Source organism: Cololabis saira, chromosome 19 (genome assembly GCF_033807715.1).
Source record: "Cololabis saira isolate AMF1-May2022 chromosome 19, fColSai1.1, whole genome shotgun sequence".
Lineage (NCBI taxonomy): Eukaryota > Metazoa > Chordata > Actinopteri > Beloniformes > Belonidae > Cololabis > Cololabis saira.
The window spans coordinates 7,322,477-7,345,438 of NC_084605.1; the positions used below are offsets into that span (position 1 = coordinate 7,322,477).

Genomic DNA, 22,962 nt, shown 5'->3' on the forward strand with positions numbered 1-22,962 from the left:
ACATCTCTGTCCATCAGTCATAGACCCGCAGCATCATGATGTGAGCCTGCGTCACGGCCTCAGGGCCTGGACCACTTGCTATCACTGTTGGGAATATCAATGGTCAAGTTTAACAAAATACCTGTTACGATGACGTCAGGGCGTCTGAAGCTGAAGCTCCGTAGAAGTTTGACGATGCTGCAGGACAATGAGCCTGAACATGGAAGTAAATCCACCACAGAAATGATTCAGAAAAAGAAAATCCAGCTTTTGAGTCCAGACCTTAACAAAGAGATGCTGTGAAATTATCTGAGAGAAACATTATGATCCAGATACTGAAAGAGCTTGTCTGAAGTCACTCCTACCAAAGGAGCTGGTAACTCCAAAGGTTCACTTCATTTACCTTGCAGCATTTATTTAACCTTGGCCTGTTGGATCTTTAGAGCCCACAGATTCTCATGTGTTGCCAGAAACACATGTAAGAAGGAGTTTAGCTGCTTCAGTCATTGATTAACAAGAAACAATACTTTAAAATCCATTCGATAATTAACAGGCAGCCTGTTTGAAGACTCAGTTACTCAATCTTTTGAAAATTCAAATGTTAAAATAAACAAGAGTGGAGGTGTAGGAAGTTTCATCCGTCAATAAACTGCTGAGAAAGAGCCTCATACTGCAGGTCTGTCCTGAAACTGTTGAAATGGAAATGAGTAAAAGAACTAACTACAGTTACTTAAACAGGAATTCAGAGGATCAATCGAGTTTGATAATCATACAGCATTTCAGTGTGAATGCAAAGTGAATGTGTGTCTTTATATTTTCTCTGTAAATATACATTTATCTATGAAAAATCCCACCAATCAAGCAATCTGGTGACGGTTCCACTTTCCACAGTCCAGCACGGTGACATGACGGGCGACTATGACTCTGCAAAGATTCAACACAGGTCTGGGTTTGAAGACAAGGACGCTGAGATCTGTTTCAGGTTTTTGATGTAACCTCCACACTGAAATCAGTGATAAAGAGACAGACAAAGGGTTTCCACATAATGAAACAACAGGACATGAAGTGACTTTGAATCTTAATGTGTCACAAAGAAGACATGCCTAAAGACTATAAAAAGATCGGGATCTTCTGGGTGATGCCATCCTAGTCGGAGGTGGTTTCACAGAGACTTGTGTGACCAAAAATGGCCTCATTTACAACAAGCAAGATATTTTTAGCTTAGCAGAGCTCATTTTATGATGCTAATCTGATCAAATCTGTCAACCCCGTCTCGGCTCAGCTGCAGGTCTCGGGTCCTCAAACAGGATAATGACCCAAAACACAAAACTAAAACCAAGAGTGACTAAAAACCAAACACTGGACTATTCTGAAGTGTCTTAAGAGTCCTGTTTAACATCTGTGGAAACATCTGGAACCTGCAGTCTGGAGAAGAAACCTCCGAGACATCTGGAGACTTTTGTTTATGGTTGATTCTGTTGAACCAAAGTTCAAAAGTAAAGTCTGATTTTCATAATTCCGTCTTCAGTAAGTTGATGTCAGATTCAAATTAATTCAGTATTTGATGGAATTCTGTTGAATTTCCATCAGGGTATCTGGTCTGTTATTTGAATGATGAGTGAGTCTTAACAAATTAAGGATCTAAGCAGCTTTGAGTTTTTCCACCCACTGTAGTTCAGTTACGTTCATACTTTTATTTTGAGTGGCACAACATTTTTACAACATAAGTGACCTGCGTGCAACAGAAAATTAAGCAAATACCTTTAACAGTAGACGTGCAGGTTCAATATTCAAATTAATTCATTAACACTCGAAAGGGAGTGGGAAGAAGAAAACATATTTAATCCCATCTCTGTTTCTCATCAATAACTTGATGGATTTTTAAGGCTCCCTCCTGTTTTAACATTCAAACCAGAACAATGAACAAAAGACCAATATCAAATTATAATAAAATTATTCTACAGTATTTTAATTTCATAACCACAATGTGTGTAAAATTAGGAACAATGTATATTGTCACCACAGCTGACAGTTAACTGTTAACTTACATTTATAATACAGCAATGGTAAGACATATAGTACATACATACACACACACGGCATTGATGGTAAGAACAGTAGTAATAAGTAGTAATAAACACTCCTGAGTATACTGACCGGTTATCACCGATTCTTCTTCAGAGGATGAAGCTTAGCTGAGCAGAAGGTGCTGGTGCTAGCCGCGTTATTTACCATGATTTATTAGTATAAAATAATTCAGCCAGTAATTTAGCACTGTGCAGTACGAGGAATAAGAGGCTTCAGTAACCTTTGGGTGCTATCAGAGGTGGACAGAGTACTCGACCCCAGTACTTGAGTAAGAGTACAAATACTACTGGTCAAAATTTTAGTAAGTAGTAAGTAAAAGTAGCTCAGTCAAAATATTACTTGAGTAAGAGTAGAAAAGTACTTGCTTTTAAAAGGTACTTAAGTATCCAAAAGTAAATGCTTTTAAATTTACTTTAAGTAAAAGTAAGAGTAAGAGTACATTTCTTTTTTTCCACATCAGTAAATTACTATATTTTTTCTAAATTGATTTAAGGATCTTTTAACTCTTGTTTCTGAGAATTAACTCTTTGAAACTGAAATGCTGCTTTTAGAACCACAATGTTATATAAAACCTGCAGAAACACCAAAAACAAATCAAATGAATGGGATCATAAGAGGACAGCAGAGGATGCAGAGTTTATTAACAATCATGAACTGAAACCAAATGAACCTGCACCGTCCAACTAAGTCTGGATCCCCCTCAGAGACCACCGCTTTACAAAAAAAGCAGGCGTAGCCATTGTTGCGGTATGTCTTGACTTGTTGCGGCTCTGTCTTGACAAACGCAGGCTACTTTGGCGGTATCGTTTTGAGGAGGCTTGACGTATTTCCGCTTTACGTACTTCCCAGTGGAGAGCGTGCACTGTGATAGGTCTCCTCCTTTGACAAAAACAGCTTGTGTCCAATAGGATTTTAGGGAAGAAGAAAAAAGAGCAGACCTGAAAGTAACGAATACTTTTCAGCCTTCCTAGAAATTTACTCGAGTAAAAGTAAAAACATTTGTCTTGGAAATGTATTCAAGTAAGAGTAATAAGTACCAAGGAAATCTAATACTCAAGTAAAGTACAAATCCTCTGGATATGTACTTAAGTACAGTACTCAAGTAAATTTACTCCGTTACTGTCCACCACTGGGTGCAATCACAGGGAGGATGTCCAGGATAAATGCTTCATGTCAGATGAGGAGTCGACTCAGTGAGACAAGACAGAAAAGGTTCAGTAACAACACGCTTTATTTAAAACTTCCTGTGGTGGTTACAGGGATTAGTTTGTGTTGATTAAAAACACACTTTAACATGAAGGTTGACTGAGCGGATTTGACACATAAGAAAAAACCTCTCTTTGCAATCATGGTATTCCAGAAAAAAAAAAAAAAAAAAAAGAAAATTGAATGAACACCAAAATCGCACCATTCTTGTTTATATACGAGTAGCACGAGTAACAAAGTAATAATGAAAACTGATAATAAAATAAAATAAATAAAATGAGATAGTAAAGTAAAATTCACATTAAACACATAAGACACTATAGTTTATAAAAAATGTAGACACTGTAAGAGTGGCATGAAATAACAAATGCATGATAATTCTTAAAAGCAAAGAAACACAATGTTTGAAAACATATTGGAGAAAAAAAACTCTTAAAGAATATTAAAAAACAATGACTTGTGTCCATCATTGTTTATGAAATATTCGGCCTTTATTAAGACGTAAATATAATATAGCAAAAAGGACACAGCATCAGCCAGAGAGACGAGAGACACATTTGTGAGATAATTTCATCTCACAGATACACTGATATACAGTAATATACTAATATCAATGATATAATATACAAATATCAATTACATTTATTTTACATCATACTAATATCAATATATTGATAGGTGGGGACGTTCCAGTAATGTGACTGAGGTCATATTCTTTGCAGACACAAAGATAACTTCAGACATACTTGATGTGTAACAAAAATAAAATGCAGTTACTATAATGTTATATACATAATAGGACTAGAGTGGAGTGAGGAAAGAGCCTGATGGGAAGTCCCCCAGAAATCCAGGTCCATAGCAGCACAACTGAAGTTGGGACTTGGGATCAACCAAATCAGTCCCAACTGACAGTTTTATCAAAAAGAAAAAACAAATAACGTCTAATTATTAAAAGGTAGAGAGGATGTCTTTGTCCAGAACACCAACTTGGAGCTGGTTCCACCAGCCAACCAAGGGTTGACGGAAGACATAAGAGAAGATGAGAAAGGGGAAGACGGCAGTATATATAGTGGTATGAAAAAGTTTGGGCACCCCTGATCAATTTCAAGATTTTCCTTTATAAATCATTGGTTGTTTGGATCAGCAATTTCAGGTATATATATCATATAGCAGACACACACAGTGATATTTGAGAATTGAAATGGAGTTTATAGGATTTACAGAAAGTGTAAAATGATTACTTAAACAAAACTAGGCAGGTGCATACATTTGGGCAACCTGAGAGAAAAATTACCGTATTGACCCGAATATAAGACGACCCTGATTATAAGACGACCCCCTCTTTTTCAAGACTAATATTTGAAAAAAATACTTTTTTTTAAACACCAAATTAAATTTTTATACAGAAAATAATTACAGTACATCTGAAACATATATTATATGTCATTATAAATGATTATAACAATATATTCGAGAGAAAAAGCATGTTATCTTGACTATTTGAAATCATTATTTTGAAGTTTGCATCCTAACTTCTCCTCAGCTGCCGGTTCACCGGCCCAACTTGTCGCTACGTTTCTCCACTTTCTGTTATATCTTCTCTTATATTCTTCTCTTTTCTTTCTTATGCTATTTTTTATTTTTCTTCTTCGTGACAGGGGTTGGCTTTGGCCTGGGGAGTTAAGTTCAGCATTGGCTTTAAAGAGATCTGGCGCCATCTAGCGGTGTAAATGGGTATAACGTCTAGAGCCCGAATGTAAGACGACGCCCACTTTTTCGGTCTTATTTCAATGCAAAAAACCCCGTCTTATATTCAGGCCAATACGGTACATCAATATTTAGTAGATCCCTTTTGCAAAAATAACAGCCTTTAAATGCTTCCTATAACTTCCAATGAGGGTCTGGATTATGGTTGAAGGTATTTTTGACCAGTCTTCTCTACAAAACATCTCCAGTTCAGTCAGGTTTGATGTTTTCCGAGCATGGACAGCCCACTTTAAAACACACCACAGATTTTCAATAATATTCAGGTCTGGGGACTGAGATGGCCTTTCCAGAACTGCATGAATGCTTTAGTAGAAATTGAGCAGTGTTTAAGGTCGTTGTGTCCTTGAAGTATCCAGCCCCGGCGCAACTTCAACTTTGTTAACAGGAACCTACTGATACTGACTGGAGTCCATGCGATCTTGCGATGGAACCACCAAATTTTACGGTGGGTAGCAAGTGTCTGTCTTGGACTGTTCTCAACATCCTTTGCCTCTGCTTATCTGAGATTTCTCTTGGCCTGCCACTCCGGGAATTAACTACAACTGTGACTATGGTCTTCCATTTCCTCACTATGTTCCTCACAGTGGAAACTGACAGATTAAATCTCTGAGCTAGCTCTTTGTATCCTTCCCTTAAACCATGATGTTGAACAATCTTTGTTTTCAGGTCATTCGACAGTTGTTTTAACGCTTCCATGTGTCCACTCTTCAGAGAAGATGCAAAAAAGAGAACAACTTCCAACTCGTCACCTTAAATACCCTTTCTCATGATTGACTTCACCTGTGTATGTAGGTCAAGGGTCAATGAGCATACCAAACAAATTTTGTGTTCCAATAATTAGTGCTAAAGGTATTCAAACCTATAAAACAACAAAGCTGCCCAAATGTATGCACCTGCCTACTTTTGTTTAAGTATTTATTGCACACTTTCTGTAAATCCTATAAACTACATTTCGATTCTCAGATATCACTGTTTGTCTGCTATATGATATATTTAACTGAAATTGCTGATCCGGACAAGCAACGACTTTTGAAGGAAAAACTGTTTTCAGCATTTTATTTTCATTTTTATTCTCCACAGACGTGACTACTGGGGCAGTTAACGGAGACTGGAAACCAATCGCCTCAACACTCTGTTGTGACAGAGAAAAGAGTTGATTTGGCACAATAAAATATAAAAAATAGAACTAATTCAAGATTAACTAAGTGTGCATGTATATAATGAACCTCCTAAAAGTCCAGTCAGTGGAATTAAAGGAGATCTACAATAGGAAAGGAAATCATTATTTGTTAACGTGTGATGGGGCGGGGTCAAAAAAAGTCTCAATTCAAGCTGATCACCTTTCAAATCATCCAAACTTAATTTATATAATATAATCATAGATAAGTAAATGTATACACATTTCTATTCATGCATAAGAATGCATTTAAATCTTATGGTCTAAAGATGAATCAGGGTAGCGGGTTTAGGTCACACACTGTATAATAACTGTACAACCCTCCTGTGATCTCACTCAAATGTTTCGTTGCATGTCATTGAAGACGCTTTTTCACTGTACTCTGCACCATCATGCTGTAAATGGGTCGAACTTGCAGACCCGGGAAGCCAAGTGGAACACGGCAACCTAATGTCAATTGTAGTTAGCCATTTTAGCTTGGCTGACTTAACTTTTGCTAACCTATGACACTAATCAATATTATATTAATCTCATCAAATCTGTCCAAACATACTTATTTCAAGTATCACTACTAAAACTTCATCCAAAGGGGTTGTCAGAGCTCTAAATATGTTCATTTCTACTGAAAAAAAATGTCATTTTAACATGATCATTAAAGATTTGCTTTTAAAGCCAGCCTCTAGTGGTCAGTGGAGGAAGTGTATCTTTTCCTTCTTCCTAGAGGGCATCAAACTAAAGGCTGAATTAAGGTTCTGCGTCAAACCAACGCAGAGCACACGCTGTCGCCGTGACGCCGTCGTGAACCCTTCCGACTTCTCCGTCACTCCATTTCGTCGCGGTGTAGTAGCCCCCGCGACCGCTAGTTAGCGATCTTTTTCTGAATGGTTTATCCAACTTTTTCCGGTCACAGTAAAGAGATAAGGACAACTATTGTGCAAAAAACCAAAACAAAAAAAATCACACATAAACAAAGAAAAGAGCGCTGAAAGTTCACAACTGCTTCAAACCGGAAACCGGAAATGCGTTGCTACCAAGCGAACCAATCACAGCCCTCTCCGTCTGCGTGTGGTCTGCGTCGCCTCGACGCGTAGTTACAATTTTCGGGAGGTGACGTCAGTGACGGCGCAGGTGACGGCGTGTGGTCTGCGTGGACCCAAACCACACGCCGTAGGCACAGCGCCGTTTTGACGCAGAACCATATTTCGGCCTTAAGTTGGAATCTTTTTTCCCTGAAGAGATCCATGGTTGGAGTGCAAAGCTCCACATCTTTGTCCCCAGTTGAAAGCTGCTAGCCAAGGCTCACTGGGGAACCAAACACCCTTGAGCTCATCTGGTTCTCCTGGTTGCAGGAACGTATGATCAAGCTACCTCAGCTCAGACCACAACCTCCACAAGGACTTGTCTCGGCTTTTGTGTCGGAAGCAACATTTGAAATGACAATGAATGGACAGTCGATTTGAGGGAATACACGTGAACATGAATCATAGTTAATCATAATAAAACAGCCAACATGTGGTAACTGAGCTACAATAAACGCTTCAAAAACAGCTACAGGTTACATCGGGGGCCCCAGTTCCTATACAGTTTGTGGTAAAAACGACTTTATCCCAGTCTTACGCCATGCACTGACACGTGAACATCCTTGTGAGATACTGCCACGGTCTGGTCAGAGGTGATATTGTTACACAGAGGGGCTTTAAACAAAACCACTAAGAGCCAGAAACACAGTGATGGGTAACTCTTAACTCCTTAAAGGAGCTTGAGGCCGGATTGAGGCAGGATTTATGAAAAAAATCCGTATACATTTTAAGTTTTCTAGTAATAATGTCAGATGAAGCGTTCCAAACCAAAAAGAATGAGCCCTCTAGTGTATCTCTCCTTTGCCTTGAACAGGCTGTGTGCTGCAAAATGTGCTGCAATTCGGTCCCGAATTTCCGCATGCGGGAGAACGTGCATGCAGCGTCATGTGACGTCACATCTGCAGGACAGCGCGGGAAATTCGGGCCCAGAATTGCAGCACATTTTGCAGCACACAGCCTGTCCAAGGCAACGGAGAGATACACTACAGCAAGGATATTCAATTGGCGGCCCGCCAGGAGCTTTTATGTGGCCCCTGGTCATATTTTTAAAAAAAAATAATAATTTTTTTTTTTTTTTAAATAATATTTTTATAACTGGCTACTATGGACTAAAATGGTTGTGCTCAATGCTTAATATAATATTCAAATAAGGAAATCTTGGTGGAAAGTGGTGCTTTGTCATTATGGCGTGTTTTATTAAAAGTAGGTCAATATCAATTTCATTAAGTTTGCACAATGCATGGTTTCAAAATGAACTTGCATTCAAAATAATATTTATTTATCTTAATATTATATTTAACATTCACAATTACTAAATCTGGAGACAATTAATACATAATTCATATGTAAACTAGATATATTCAAATGTAATACAAATGTATTATATTTACATAAGTCTTCGTCTTTGAGTGCAAAATACATTTTGAAAACCCCCACATGTTCAAATTGTGCGGCCCTCTCCATACAGTCCTTTTGCAGATGTGGCCCCCGGCCCAATCTAGTTGAATACCCCTGCACTAGAGGGCTCATTCTTTTTGGTTTGGAACGCTTCATCTGACATTATTACTAGAAAACTTAAAACGTATACGAATTTTTTTCATAAATCCTGCCTCATGCTCCTTTAATGATCAATTATTTCAGACCACCTCAACCTACAGCTCAAGTTTACTTTAATAAGAGAACTCTCCTCTTTAACAATATTTAATGATTTACATCGTAGATCCCTAGCAAGGAATCTAGTAACATAGTTAGACTCATCTGAAAAAGGCACATGCTCTTTCAATTCAAATGATTAAATTTTAAAATATTAAAATAAGAAAGTCGTTTAGAGGAAAAAATCTAACACTGTAATAATAATTAAAAAAAACAAAACAAACACACACAATAAGTCTGGAAGCAGAACATTCAAACTTCTTCACTTATACGCTGACAGATTCCAGGATGAAGGACTCTTGAGACCCTGAGAGCAGTTTTAGAGGCCCTTTTAACGCAATTGTAAGCAGCAATAACACTTCTGACCACACAGGAGTATTCTGATTTGCTGTACCACCATGAATCCTGTGCTGATGAGTGGGGACCGTGCGGCATGGCGTGCAGAGCTGGCAAGTAAAGTTTCAGGTAATATGTCGACAGAAAGGACATAGTGTCTTGAAAACATTTTTTTTCTTATTTTTATCATCTAATACTTCCAATTATAATACACAATGCTGAAAATGAAATACTTGTATATGGATCAAGAGCTTTAACCAGATACAATGAAGGAAATACCGGGTTTGAGCTTTCATTACCCCCCCATTCACACAGAAGCTCTGCTTATCATCAGCAAATTCTGAGCTGATCTTTCCTGTTTACGTCAAATACTACAACTGGAAGGTGTCTGTTGAGGAGAGAGTGCTCTCAATTATTTCTTTGTTTGATGGACTCAAGTTGTGTGGTGTCACTCGTTAATTGATTGAGCTGATTGACAAGACAGGTGCTGTGTGATTGTGGGTGTGTTCAATAGTTCAATAAATGGCTGCGCATCCACAGCTGACTTCAGTTGTGAATCGAGTGAAACAAAAGACTGTCTGTATGAAGTTCTGTTATCTCCGTTTGTGCGGTGTCTACTTATTTTATTCTGGTTTACCACGCCAAGCCGCCTGCTGCATAACCCTGCCAACAGTGTCTATCCGTTGTGGATCAGCATGTGCTTTGTTAGACCTCTATTATCGCTAAATCTTTTTCCGCAGTTGTCGCAGCTTAACGGTTTTTCTCCTGTGTGGACTCGCATGTGTCTCCGAACGTGTACGCCTTTAGAAAACTTTCTACCGCAGATGTTGCAGCTGAAAGGCTTCTCCCCCGTGTGGAGCCTCATGTGTGACGTCATATTTGACCTCTGGGCAAATCTTCTTCCGCATTCCTTGCACACGAACGGCTTCTCTCCCGTGTGGACCCTCTGGTGTTTTCTCAAGTCAATCGTAGAGTGAAACCTTTTAGGGCAAACTTGACACGCGTAAGGACTTTCACCAGTGTGGACCCTCAGGTGTAACCTCAGATTCGAGTTTTGACTGAATGTTTTCCCACAATAATCGCAGCTGTGCAGTTTTTCTCCCCTGTGTGCTTTGATGTGTCTCCTGAGTGCCGCCTTTTGGCTAAAACATTTCCCGCACTCACTGCAGGTAAAGGGCTTCTCTCCGGTGTGGACTCTTATGTGTGCAATCAGATCCCTCTTTTTCACAAATGTTTTGCCGCAGACATCGCAGCAGTAGCCCTTGTCGTTCTCCCCCTTTTTTTTTGTATTTTTTTCTTTGCAGCGCCGGCCCTCTGGTCTGCCTGCCGCGTGAACCTTCACGTGCACCTTAAGCCCCGTCATCGTGGGGAAACTCTTCTCACAAGCGTCACAATCGAAAGACTTCTTTTCTCCATTGTGGGTTTTCATGTGCGTGTCAAAGTTGGTCTGGTATATGAACGTTTTTCCACAAACTTTGCAGTCAAATTGCTTCACCCTGGAGTGGGCTCTGACATGCATTATTAGACTTCCATGCCGAGTGAATGTTTTTCCACACGTACCACAGACGAGTTCTTTACCGTCATCGTGGTTTTGCATGTGTTTCTTTAGAGTGTACTTGCGAGAAAACATTTTATCACACTTGGAGCAGCTGAAGAACTTCTTAGCAGTGTTGCCTCCTACATCTTCAGTTATGCCTGACTCAGGTGACGTTCCCTCCTTCGCGATATTGTCAGCTTCTTCTCCACCGTTGACTTCACTCTCAGGAGACTCTGGAGCCTCTTTAACAGTTTCTGGTTGTGAAGGGCTATTGGGGTCTGGATCCTCGACTGGTTCTGGTTCTGGTTCTGGTCCTCCGCAGTCCTCCTCATCAGTTTCTATCTTTATCTGTTTAACTGGGCTGCTGGCCTCAGTTCTTTTGTCCGCCGTGTCTTCGGCTTTGATTTCAGCTGAAAGGACGGAGCACTGAGGTTTTTCTTCATCTTTTGGACTCTTCACAGGAACAGGTGTGAAAGGGGGTCTAGGGACATTTGTATCCTTACGGTCATGAAGATGCTCTCCACCCCTCTGACTGGTCCAGAGCTCGTCCTCCTCCACCTTTATGATGAAGAACTCTGGGTCCTGCTGGTGGAAACCTGCATTCCAGGGGACTCCTTCTTGACGAAGTAGTACTGAAAAACACAGACATTTGAATTTAACATCGATCCTCTCTAGCTGTTTATTCAACATCCTAAAAATTAAGCCAATGACCCATTTTTACAAAACAAAAAAAACAAACAACTATTTTCTAAAGGCTTTTCATTTTAAAGAATTATGGTCTTAAGGCCATTAACATAGTTGATCACAAATACTTACACAAAGACTAAATAGTAGTGATGCACCGAAATGAAAATTTGTGGCCGAAACCGAAAATAATAATAAACACTTGCCCGAATACTGAACAATACCGAACATGGTTCCTCGCAGTTTTTCATTTATTTTGCCAATTTTTTCACCATTGCATAAATCAAATAAATTTGATTTAGGCATGCTTTTAAAAGAAAAAAATCTTTTACAAAATTACAAGGTAGAAAACATTTGTTGAACATAAAAAACTGAAATTTTTTTAATTTCCCAGCATTTCTTAAATATTCCAGCAGACATTATACCAGCAAAGAACAATAACTTAAAATAAATAAATTAGCAAAATAAATTTTTTTGGCCATCTTTGACCTTACGTTAGGCTTAACTGACTGAACATTGTAACATAGGCCTTAAAACAATAAAAATGCATTAAAGCGCTCAGGGTTTTTTATCATTTCAAATGATAAATCAAACAGCCATTCTTGTATTATTCTTTGCCACTCTAAAATACTTCCACACTGCTGACATGTTTGCACCGCACCACTTCACTCCACGCTCTTCCACGTTTAATTTCCTCATCTAAACGCACCTGTAATAGATTGATTTATGTTGTTTTGGTTCCACCTGCTGGTGAATGTTAGGTAAAATTCTTATGTGGTTAGTTTTTGGTTGGCCAACGATTTATGTGGTGCGCAACAGTTACGGAGCGGCGAGTCTATTTCCTTATATTACAACGCCGTTATTAATTGTTTTTTTACCACTTATTCCACCGAACACCGAAAGTGTTTTTTTGCCATTTTCGGCCGAACAATTTCGGTTACCGAACAATCGGTGCATCACTACTGAATAGTTATTTGTGAAATCATGCCTGAAGGCGAGTTAAGGGGAGGGAAGTCGAGACGGGAGGCCCCCTCCTACGACCCGCCACCCCGCGTTAATTCTGTTTACATTGGACCTGACCCTGAGTTCTTTGCGGGCAGCTCGACACGCCATCCCGTGTCGTTCAAGGTAAAAAGAACAGGCGTCACGCTAGATCCATGCGTTAAACACAGGGTATCCGCCAATGTAAAAGGGGCTGGTGTGTTCAGGTAGAAGGTATCACTTCTAGCTACCTCATTATCACTAAGGGAGTTCCTCAGGGATCGACTTTTGTTCATTTTATAGATCAGAAATCTCAATCGACAAGTATCTTATGCTGAATTTCATTTTAATATTGATGACACTGTAATGTACTGTGTTTTGATTCTACACCTAGTCAGACCTTATTTTATAATGATGTTCAATGCACCTTGTGTTGGTTGAAATTAGTTAAATACCAACAAAACAAATCAAAACTCAAGTCCACAACTCTTCAGTCTGTTACAAGTTTCCACGATACTGAGATTGAGCTGGTTTCACAATATACAGTTGTGTGAAAAAGTGTTTGCCCCCTTCCTGATTTCTTTTTTTTTTTTTTTTTTTTGTTTGTCGCACTTAAATGTTTCAGATCATCAAACAAATTTAAATATAAATTCCAGAAAACCAACATTTTTTAACCTTCATGGAGTAATTGTAAATATGAGCCCTTACATCCCCCACAGCCTTAGCAGAAGTCGCAGGGTGAGTTAACATGCAGAAAAACCAAACCATTCTCTGTCACTTACTGAGGTCTTTCCTGTGTTGTGTCCGCAGCAGCTCCGACGGGGCAGGTATAGGGGACACGAAACCGAGTCCTCTGGCTTCATCTGGTCCAATACTGGTCCTTGGACGCATCCCTGGCACACTTTTGATCCTCATGTTCACACTCCTCCTCTGCAACTCAGATGGATGTGCAGGTTTTTCAGCTTTTAGGGCATCGACGCTGAATCCTCTGGTCTTTTTCTATTCAAGTTGTATGAAACTGTAAATACAAAAAAAGTCAGTTATTTATCAAAAGAAGGCACTGATTAGATGAACTTAATAAAAGATTATTAGTTAATGACATCACACAATGGTTTGGTGCTGGTGTTGATTAGAAAATAAAATACCTCAGGGAATAAATGTGTCATGTTTATTTTAATGACAGTCAAAATAACAAAAATGTTTAAAACACATTTTTGTCTCCGTTTGCAGGTGGTTGACGTCATACTTTCTGACATGCACACACATGTGAGCGCACGCATGCGTCTTTGAGAGGTCACTGGGACACAACTCCGTAGTATTATTGAATTTAAGTGAATTCCCCTGACTGAATCTCCAGGTGATGTATTTGGCTTATTCGACTCTTCAACGTCTAAATTGCCTGTTTTTTTTTTTTAGAGACAAACTTTTTGCTAGGATTCTGCTTGTTTTTGCAGCAGTTTTACATCTGTTTAAACTGTTGAAGCCTCCCCTCTCCCTTCGATGTCTTCCGAGTCTGTTGATGGAGATGTGAGCAAAAAGAAGGTCAGGACTCAGTGTCAGGTCACAGGTTTATTGCAGAAGCTTCTGGAGATATCACAGGTGCAGAGGACACACTCTGGTTGGCAGCGTAGGGTTTTCCACTGTCGGTTTATTCAGGTCTGTCACGACACCATTCACTGTGCAACAACTTTTTCGTCCAGCAATTGTTGGACTTTCACAACGGAATAAATAAAACACTCCGTGTAGAATTGTGCTTATGCAGTGAAACCTATTCAATTATTTGTATTACTATTGTCTCATTTTATTTGATTTTAATGGGGCTTCTTTTATTTTTTTTTTTTTTTTAAGTCCTGTCTAAACAAGGTCAATGATCATATTATTCCTAACAAATCGTCAACAGAGAGACTCATAATTTTTAACATTTCACTTATGGACATCTTGTTTTAAAATGACAGAATATATCTATCTATTAGCTTTAGCCAATGCGATTAAACAGGTTTCTGTTTACCTTTTGATCAGGGGTCGACCCGTGTCCGCTGTCCCTTTGCGTGCGGTCCGATTTTGAGGCCGGTTCAGAGGTTATCAACGTCTCAGTCGATCCCGGACGAGCTTCCAAATTGTTGAAGCCTCGCTCTCCCTCCGATGGCTTCCCTGAGTTGGTTGATGGAGATGTGAGCAAAAACAAGGTTAGAACTCACTGTCAGGTCACGTAGGTTTATTCCAAAAGCTTCTGGAGATATCACAGGTGCAGAGGACACGCTGTAGTCTACCCCCGCGTTAGATCTGAGTTGCCTGTTCTCATTGTCCCTCCTTTAAGGGAGTCAGAAAGAGACTCCCCCCAACATTCTGTGCCACACCGTATCCATCCCACGTCCTCCCTAATTGTTGATCCTACTGTTCCCAGTGATAACCTTGTGAGGAAGCTGAGACATTCTGTTGTATTCTGTTTCTTTTTTTCAGACAAAGTTCCTACTGAGTTCCGTCTGAAAAAAAGAGACACAGAATATCAATCTGAAGACATAATTAACACAATACGAACATTCTATTGTAGTAAGGTAAAGTTATAGTTGTTGGGCAGACTGGTGATGTGCAGCCATGTTGTGTGACCTTGTAGCTTTGCAGACTATGTGCTGATGCCTTATATGGTAATGTGTTAATAGCTGTGGACTTTTATAATGAGCGTGCATAAGCGAGTATACTGAGCAATCGTATGTACCACCTGGCTGAGCAGAGTGCAGCTCCCCTCTCAGCCCCGAGCCACACATGGCCACACTAGCGAGCCTGTAATAAGTGATGCAAACCCACAAAAGCCAGTAGGGGCATGGTCATCTTAGGCTGAGGGGAGTTAGGCATTTAAAACAAACTAAACTTCAGACTGCTTCTCTTTGCCATAGGGGCGGGCAAAAATATCGATATGGCAATATATCGCGATACTTTTCCAGCCGATTCAATATCGATATTCAAAATTTGAATATCGATTTTATTTTATTTTTAATTTTTTTTTTTTTTATCCCCGATCTTTTTCCCATTATATCACCCAGTGCTCCTACCTAAGTGACAGTCCTGGGCATTGCCACTCTCTACCAACCCTGGGAGGGCCCTGCACTGAGCTCAGGTTTTATTTCACGTTTTATTTCATTTTATAATTTATTTTTTATATAACACAATTGCCTGTCCTTAAAAAATGAAAAATAATGGACAGAGGTTTATTTATTTATGGATTTATATCTGTACTGACTGATCACTGTGCCTGTCCTTGGTTTTAGTACCATCTTTCTTGTGTTTATTATAATTTGCCACATAATTAAAGCAACCTCATACTAAATTTAATGTTAATTTCATATGATGTAAATAATATGAAAAACATATACAAATATGTTGTAACTTTAGCTTGTATAGTTATAATAAAACACTGTTTTGACTCAGTTTGTCCCATGAATTGTCACTATAATCTGATGAACGTGCAACTCGGATTTTAAGATCCATCACTATCATCTGATGTACATATATACAACTTGGATTTTAAGATGTGTAATGCTTTTTAAATTTTTCGGTGAACTATGTAGAATATAATAATCGGGATATCGCATAATCGGGATATCGCAATGTGTATCGTATCGTGGCTCAAGTATCGTGATGCGTATCGTATCGTGAGGTCCTTCCCAATACCCACCCCTACTTTGCCATATTAAAAAAAACATAATGAAACTGGAGCGTTGCTCCAATGACGTGCTTCATTTAACAAACAGTAAAAACACATTTAGACCAGAATGGCAGTCAATAGTATACAACTTAACAAATTCACACACAGTAAAAGACCATACATGTCATAGAGACACATTCATACAACATTAGGCCACGTTTCCTACACTAAACACATCCACACAATAATAAACATTACACACAACATATGTACACACTGTAAATAGCGTGGGCAAAGTGACCTGTGTCTGCAAGATCGTAAAAGCTTTGCTTTGCTATAAAAATGTACTGATCTTCCCAAGTCTGCAAGTTCTTGTTTTCAGACACCTACATTATCTCCATGAGGACAACAGTTCAAACTAGAAACTTCCTGAAGAAATGTTGAAGAGGTGCCAGTGCTACTGCTTGTTCATGCCCAAGCTCAGAATTAATGAGAGAGGGATAATGTCCTACAGGAAACAATTAATTCAACATTTTATTTCTAAAAGTAGATTTACATGCCATTAACAACTAAATATCCTTGCATTAAAAACAAGATAATCAGGGATGCCCACACAACTTATAATTTCCCCTGGAGAAAATTAATTCCAGTTTTTATTACCAAATTAAGCTGATCAAACTTCCTAGTGGTGACAACATTCCAACGTCCAGCCGCAAACTGCAGCTCATCAACTGACCACTAGGTGCTGGCTACAAAAGCAAGTCCGTCTCAATTGACCTCCTTGTTAAAATGTCCTTCTTTACAGCAGAAATTTACAGTTCGGCTCAGAAACAGTTTTGGTCTGAATGGCTGGAATCCAAAGCAAATTTTTAATGTGGCAAATCAGGTAAACTTATATGAAACAGTCAATTTAAAAGGAGCTTGAGGCCGGATTGAGGCAGAATTTATGAAAAAAATTCGTATACGTTTTAAGTTTTCTAGTAATAATGTCAGATGAAGCGTTCCAAACCAAAAAGAATGATTCCTCTAGTGTATCTCTCCTTTGCCTTGAACAGGCTGTGTGCTGCAAAATGTGCTGCAATTCGGGCCCAAATTTCCCGCGCTGGGCTGCGGATGTGACGTCACATGACGCTGCATGCACGTTCTCCCCGTTCTCCCGTGCCGGCTTCGCTGTTGGCTGCAGTACCCCCAACGGCCGCCGTGGTGAAGGGTGGCGCTAGAGAGTCTCATTTCTAAAAAGGAGCCTCATGCTCCTTTAAATATAATGAGGTGTGCAGGTGCTCTAAATCATTCCATAACAGCAAACTACAACAGGTCTAATCCAAACGCCAACCATATAACTTCTGGGTTGAGTTAGGGCCTCAGATAATAAGATAAGATAAGATAAGATAAACCTTTAATAGTCCCACAGAGGGGAAATTTGCAATAATGGATTAGTGTCCGTGTTTGTTCTACTGGACCTCAGTTCTGCTTTTGATACTGTAGATCAGCATTTTACCGCACAAATTAGAGCATGTTGTTGGGAGTAAAGTGACAGCTCTAAGCTGGTTTAAATCATATCTGACAGATTCCAGTACATTCATGTTAATGAGGTTTCCTCTGCGCAGACGAGGGTCTGCTATGGCGTTCCGCAGGGTTCAGTGCTGGGGCCATTCTTGTTGAGTTTACACATCATTTCCTCATCTGTAAGTGTGATGCTACCACGTTTAGTGAAGCAACACGCTGTTTGTTTGAACCCAGTGTCAGCTGAAGACCGCTAATTTTGGATTTAATCGCTGAGAACATAATAAACAGTATATTTTGCTGTAAACGTCTGCCAGCAGCTCTGGAGAGATTTCAGCGCGGAGCCCGGGGTCTTCCTCACCAATGCGAGGTCTCCGGGTCTTCCTCACCAACTCCAGGAGCCCGGGATTCCGGGTCTTCCTCACCAACTGGAGGTGTCCGGGTCTTCCTCACCAACTCGATGTGTCTGGGTCTTCCTCACCAACTCGAGGTCTCCTGGTCTTCCTCACCAATGCGAGGTCTCCGGGTCTTCCTCACCAACTCGAGGTCTCCTGGTCTTCCTCACCAACTCGAGGTGTCCAGGGTCTTCATCACCAACTCCAGGTTTCCAGGGTCTTCCTCACCAACTCCAGGTTTCCAGGGTCTTCCTCACCAACTCCAGGTTTCCAGGGTCTTCCTGACCAACTCCAGGTTTCCAGGGTCTTCCTCACCAACTCCAGGTTTCCAGGGTCTTCCTCACCAACTCCAGGTTTCCAGGGTCTTCCTGACCAACTCCAGGTTTCCGGGTTTTCCTCTCCCATCGGGGTGTCCGGGTTTTCCTCACCAGCTGCTGTTTCATTTGTGAGCGGGGTTTAACTGCAAGCGCTGCTGGTCCCTGCAGTGAAGTCCGTCTCCTCTGTGCTTAGACTATATTTGACACAGGTATGTGATCAGACTAAACGACTAAAAGACCCAGGGCTGCAACAATTTGTCGACGTTGTCGACAAAAATCGATAATAAAAAATTGTCGGCAATGAATTCCATTGTCGACAATTGTCGCCAGACGTGTTTCTCCAATGGAGTGCGGCGTCTCACTTCAATACAATCTCTGCCGAGTCGCGCATGCACGATAGCGTCTCAGCGGCTGCGGGTAATAAAACTTCAAAGGTTTGGGAGCATTTTAGCCTCGATACGGCGAATAAAAAGATGACTTGCAAGGTTTGCAAAGCCAGCGTTGCTTTTCACGGGAGCACGTGGATAATCCATTTGAAGAGAAAGCACGTCAGAGTGTTGAACGAAACGGACTCGCCTTGGTAAGATATTAAGCCTATTTTCATTGTTAAATTTATTTGTTTCATTCGTTAACTTTGTTTATTTCATGTTATTTATTAGTATTATTTGAGCCACTCACAGCCTACTCTGGTTGCTATAACATCAATCTCATAATTGATGCGTGAAAAGCGAAAAAGCTTGTGCGATGATGACAATGACGGATTTGCATCTAACATTCAGTCAGGTTTCCTATGAATTGTCAACTATCCATCAAGCTCCACAATGATCATGTTAACATTAAATCAAGATAGATTTGTCTGGGACATTTCTCTTGCGGGACGGAGAAGACACTAAATCAATGCATCTCTATTATTGTGCGCAATGTGGGCATTAATTCTCAGAGTTTTGCGGATGCGGGCGGGAGCAGGATGAAGAAAACAGTCCCGCTATATCAGGGCTCTAGTGCCATCTTTCTGGTGTTTATTATCATTTGCCACATAATTAAAGCAACCTCATACTAATTTTTTTTTTTAATTACTAATTATCCGATTAGTCGACTAATCGTTTCAATAATCGGTGACTAGTCGACTATTAAAATAGGCGTTAGTTGCAGCCCTAAAAAGACCCAAACGACCGTTTCTCCTTTTTGTCTACCTCAGGAGGCAGGAAAAACAGGTGATCAGATTGTATGCCTTTCTGGAAAGCCACTCATACATCCAGGCACTGTGATCGGAAAAAGGGGAGAAATGTTAAGAGATGCCAGAATGCAAGGCCAGTTTATCTCCTCAAAGGGTAGACAGGTATTGATTTAATTGTTGATGAACGACAAAATAAATAGCACCCGAGATAGAACGACATCACTAAGCAATTTCATTATGAAAAAGGATTAAATAATCTCCAAAGCTTGTTACTTTAATCACCCGCCTCCGCCCCCCTGCACATCAACGGTGAATGTGTGGAGCAAGTGCAGTCCTTCAAGTTCCTGGGCGTCCACATCACTGCAGACCTCTCCTGGTCTGTCAACACCACGGCACTGGTGAAGAAGGCTCAGCAGCGGCTGCACTTCCTGAGGTGCTCAGGAAGGAGCACCTGAACACACAGCTGCTGGTGGCCTTCTACCTTCTACCGGTCCACCATTGAGAGCTGCTGACCCATGCCGTGACAGTGTGGCACTCCAGCTGCACGGAAGCAGACAGGAAGAGGCTGCAGACGGTGGCAAACACAGCACGGAAGATCATCGGCTGCCCTCTGCCCTCTGCCCTCCCTGTCTGACATCTACAGCTCCCGCTGCCTCAGCAGGGCAAGGAACATTTTAAAGGACAACACCCACCCCGGTTTCCACCTTTTCGACCTGTTGCCCTCTGGCAGGCGCTTCAGGTCCATACGGGCCAGAACAAACAGACTCAGGGACAGCTTCCTCCCCAAAGCTGTGAACTTTCTCAACCTATAAGCTACCTCATATTTTCTGTGCAATATTTTTCTACCTTCTATCCACAATGTCCCAATATTCTACTATCTATGTGCAATACTCCCATCCTTTCAAGGGCAATATTATTCTTCCATTCATTTAAGTGCAATATCCCCCCACCCATCCATGTACATTTTTTATCCTCCCATTCACTCTTGTTTATAGTGTGTGTACATATATATACATTTATGTTTCCTTGTTTACATAGTCTTTGCATGTGTGCACTTTGACGGAGCAGCTGCTAATTCCACTGTACATGTACATTGATAATAAAGGCTTTCTATTCTATTCTATTCCATAATCAGTAGCTTTAGGGAAACCCCACTGACGTCACCGGGTCGTCTGGTTTCAAAAAAACGAATATGAATTCTTATTTCTTTGAGTTTTATGTCAGAAATATAAAGTTGACACCCCGCTGACGACCAGATCTTTAAATAAAATAAAAAAAACAGTTTATCGTGTTGCCAATTGATCATGTTGATCATCACAACTAATTACACTGACGTTAGGGTTAAATTACCTGTAAGACAGAAGTACAAACACGTTTGTCCTTCATGGGCGGTTTCCACCTGAAATACACCAAAACGACGTGAATCCTCGTTTTCTGCCGTCGTCTTTTTTCCTTAACGGGACGATCTTTATTTCTGCGACGACAAAGATTTACGGTCCTTGGTTTGTTTTGCTTTTTCCTCAGTTTCCAGGACCGCTTTATTGGCGAGGACTGGTTTCCTGAGACGTCTCCCAGCACAAAACGGTCACGAACCAGTAGTAGCTGTCATAAAAACAGAGAAAAAGCCTTCTGGAGATTTGAAAACAAGAAACACAAATCAATGGCTGCACGACACCTTCCGTCCAACCGTTATTGAGTTCCGCCTTCAAACTCAGCGCAACCGATCGAAGGTTCCGCGTTTAAACAGTTATTACACAGTCAGAAGCATAGACATACGGTCAGAACCAGTACTCGAGTTGTAAAAAAAAATCAGGGGGGGTGGTGGATTTTATCATATGGGGACAGATAATTTGTGCTGATTACAAATAATATAATATATTACAAATAATAGCAGTGACCAAAACACCTGCAGAAATACTGCAGGAATGACATAGCAGCAGTTAAATGCAGCCTTCTGTAAGCTTTAAATATCCACTGGGCTTACATCAAATACATCAAAACACAACAATAAAAAACAGTTTTCTGAACTTATCAATATGACTCTGTCCTTCACAGGATAAGTAAAATGGATCACTGCAAAAACTCAAAATCTTAACAAGAATATTTGTCTTCTTTTTAGTTAAAATGTCTCATTTTGGTAAAAAAAAAATTCATTACACTTAAAACAAGACTCATCACTGGAAAAAACAACAATTTTCACCTGTTTCATGTAGATTTTAACTTAAAATAAGTGTCTGCCAATGGAACAAGATTTTTTTGCTTGTAATGAGAAGATAAATCTTGTCCCACTGGCAGATTTTTCTACTTATTTCAAGTGAAAATTTACTTGAAACAGGTGAAAATTGTCAAATAAGTTATTTTTCTGGTGATGACTCTAAATGTTGAAATAGCAGTAAAACCACATTCATTGATGAAATGACATAAGGGATGGAAAGGAGGGATGGCAGTTTTACAGGGGGGATGATTTGGACCGTTTTTATTTCAGGGGGGGATGCCACCCCCCCTCATCCCCCCTCAACTCGAGTACTGATCAGAACACACAGTAATATTGAATAACTGCCAGATATTGAAAGCTGAAGTTATATTGGGGAAAAAAAATGGACAGGAGCACTGATTCTTTGCACATTTCACAAATCTACAGCCATAAAATCAAAATAAATCCAGGCGGCCTGAATGTAATTACAGTAGTAAGGAGGTTAACAACTACAACGCATTTTTAGCTTTTTTTAACATCCCACTTATGCTATTTAACATAATTACCGCGAGACAAACGGAGAAACAATATGACTATTCTCTATTTACCTATTTAACCCCCGTGATTCAATACTTTGTAGATCCACCTTCAGCAGGGTGATCAGACTTGAGACTTTAGTCATCCCTTTGGGAGGTTCCTTCGGGGAAATGGACATCTCCATCTCACACACACAGCACTATAATTTACAAATCAAATACCCCAAAAGCCAAACACCCATATAAAGATAAAAAGATTTAAAAAAAATTACAAATAAAGATAAAAATAGAAATAAAAGGTAAAAATAAAAAGTGCAGTGCCATAAAAATAATTATATGGATAGAAAAAGTGTTGTATAATATTGCACAAAGTTATTGCACTGTCCTGGTTATTGCACAGTTATTGTACACTGACTGACTGACCCCCCACAGTCCCTCTGTTCTTCAGTCCTTCTTGGCCCTCCTCCCCCCCAGTGAGGAGTTGAACAGTTTGATGGCACGGGGGACGAAGGAGTTCCTCAGTCTGTTGGTCCTGCTGCACTTGGGGAGGAGCAGCCTCTCAGTAAACCGGCCTCTCCGGCTGCTGATGACAGTGTGCAGAGGTTGGCTGGCGTTGTCCAAGATAGCCAGGAGTTTGTGCCAAGGGCGTAGGTTTGGTCTCAACATTGGTAGGGACAATATAACAGCATAACCTGCATGTACTTTTTGCT

At 40.2% G+C, this 22,962-nt stretch overlaps 1 protein-coding gene across 1 annotated transcript; it reads right to left on the bottom strand.

Moving 5' to 3' along the window:
• Positions 1-9,814: 9,814 nt before the first annotated feature.
• Positions 9,815-21,197, bottom strand: LOC133419046 (zinc finger protein OZF-like). Its single transcript, XM_061708042.1, has 4 exons — positions 20,873-21,197; positions 14,496-14,638; positions 13,270-13,505; positions 9,815-11,454 (listed from the first exon to the last, which is right to left on the bottom strand). The coding sequence occupies exons 3-4, from the start codon at positions 13,400-13,402 to the stop codon at positions 9,962-9,964; spliced, it is 1,626 nt and encodes a 541-aa protein (XP_061564026.1). The 5' UTR covers positions 13,403-13,505; positions 14,496-14,638; positions 20,873-21,197; the 3' UTR covers positions 9,815-9,961.
• Positions 21,198-22,962: the final 1,765 nt, after the last annotated feature.

Coding starts and splice junctions, on each gene's coding strand:
- LOC133419046 (XM_061708042.1), bottom strand. CDS start 13,402: ATGAGGATCAAAAGTGTGCCAGGGATGCGTCCAAGGACCAGTATTGGA. Junction 11,455..13,269: donor ACAACACAGGAAAGACCTCA/GTAAGTGACAGA, acceptor TGTGTTTTTCAG/TACTACTTCGTCAAGAAGGA.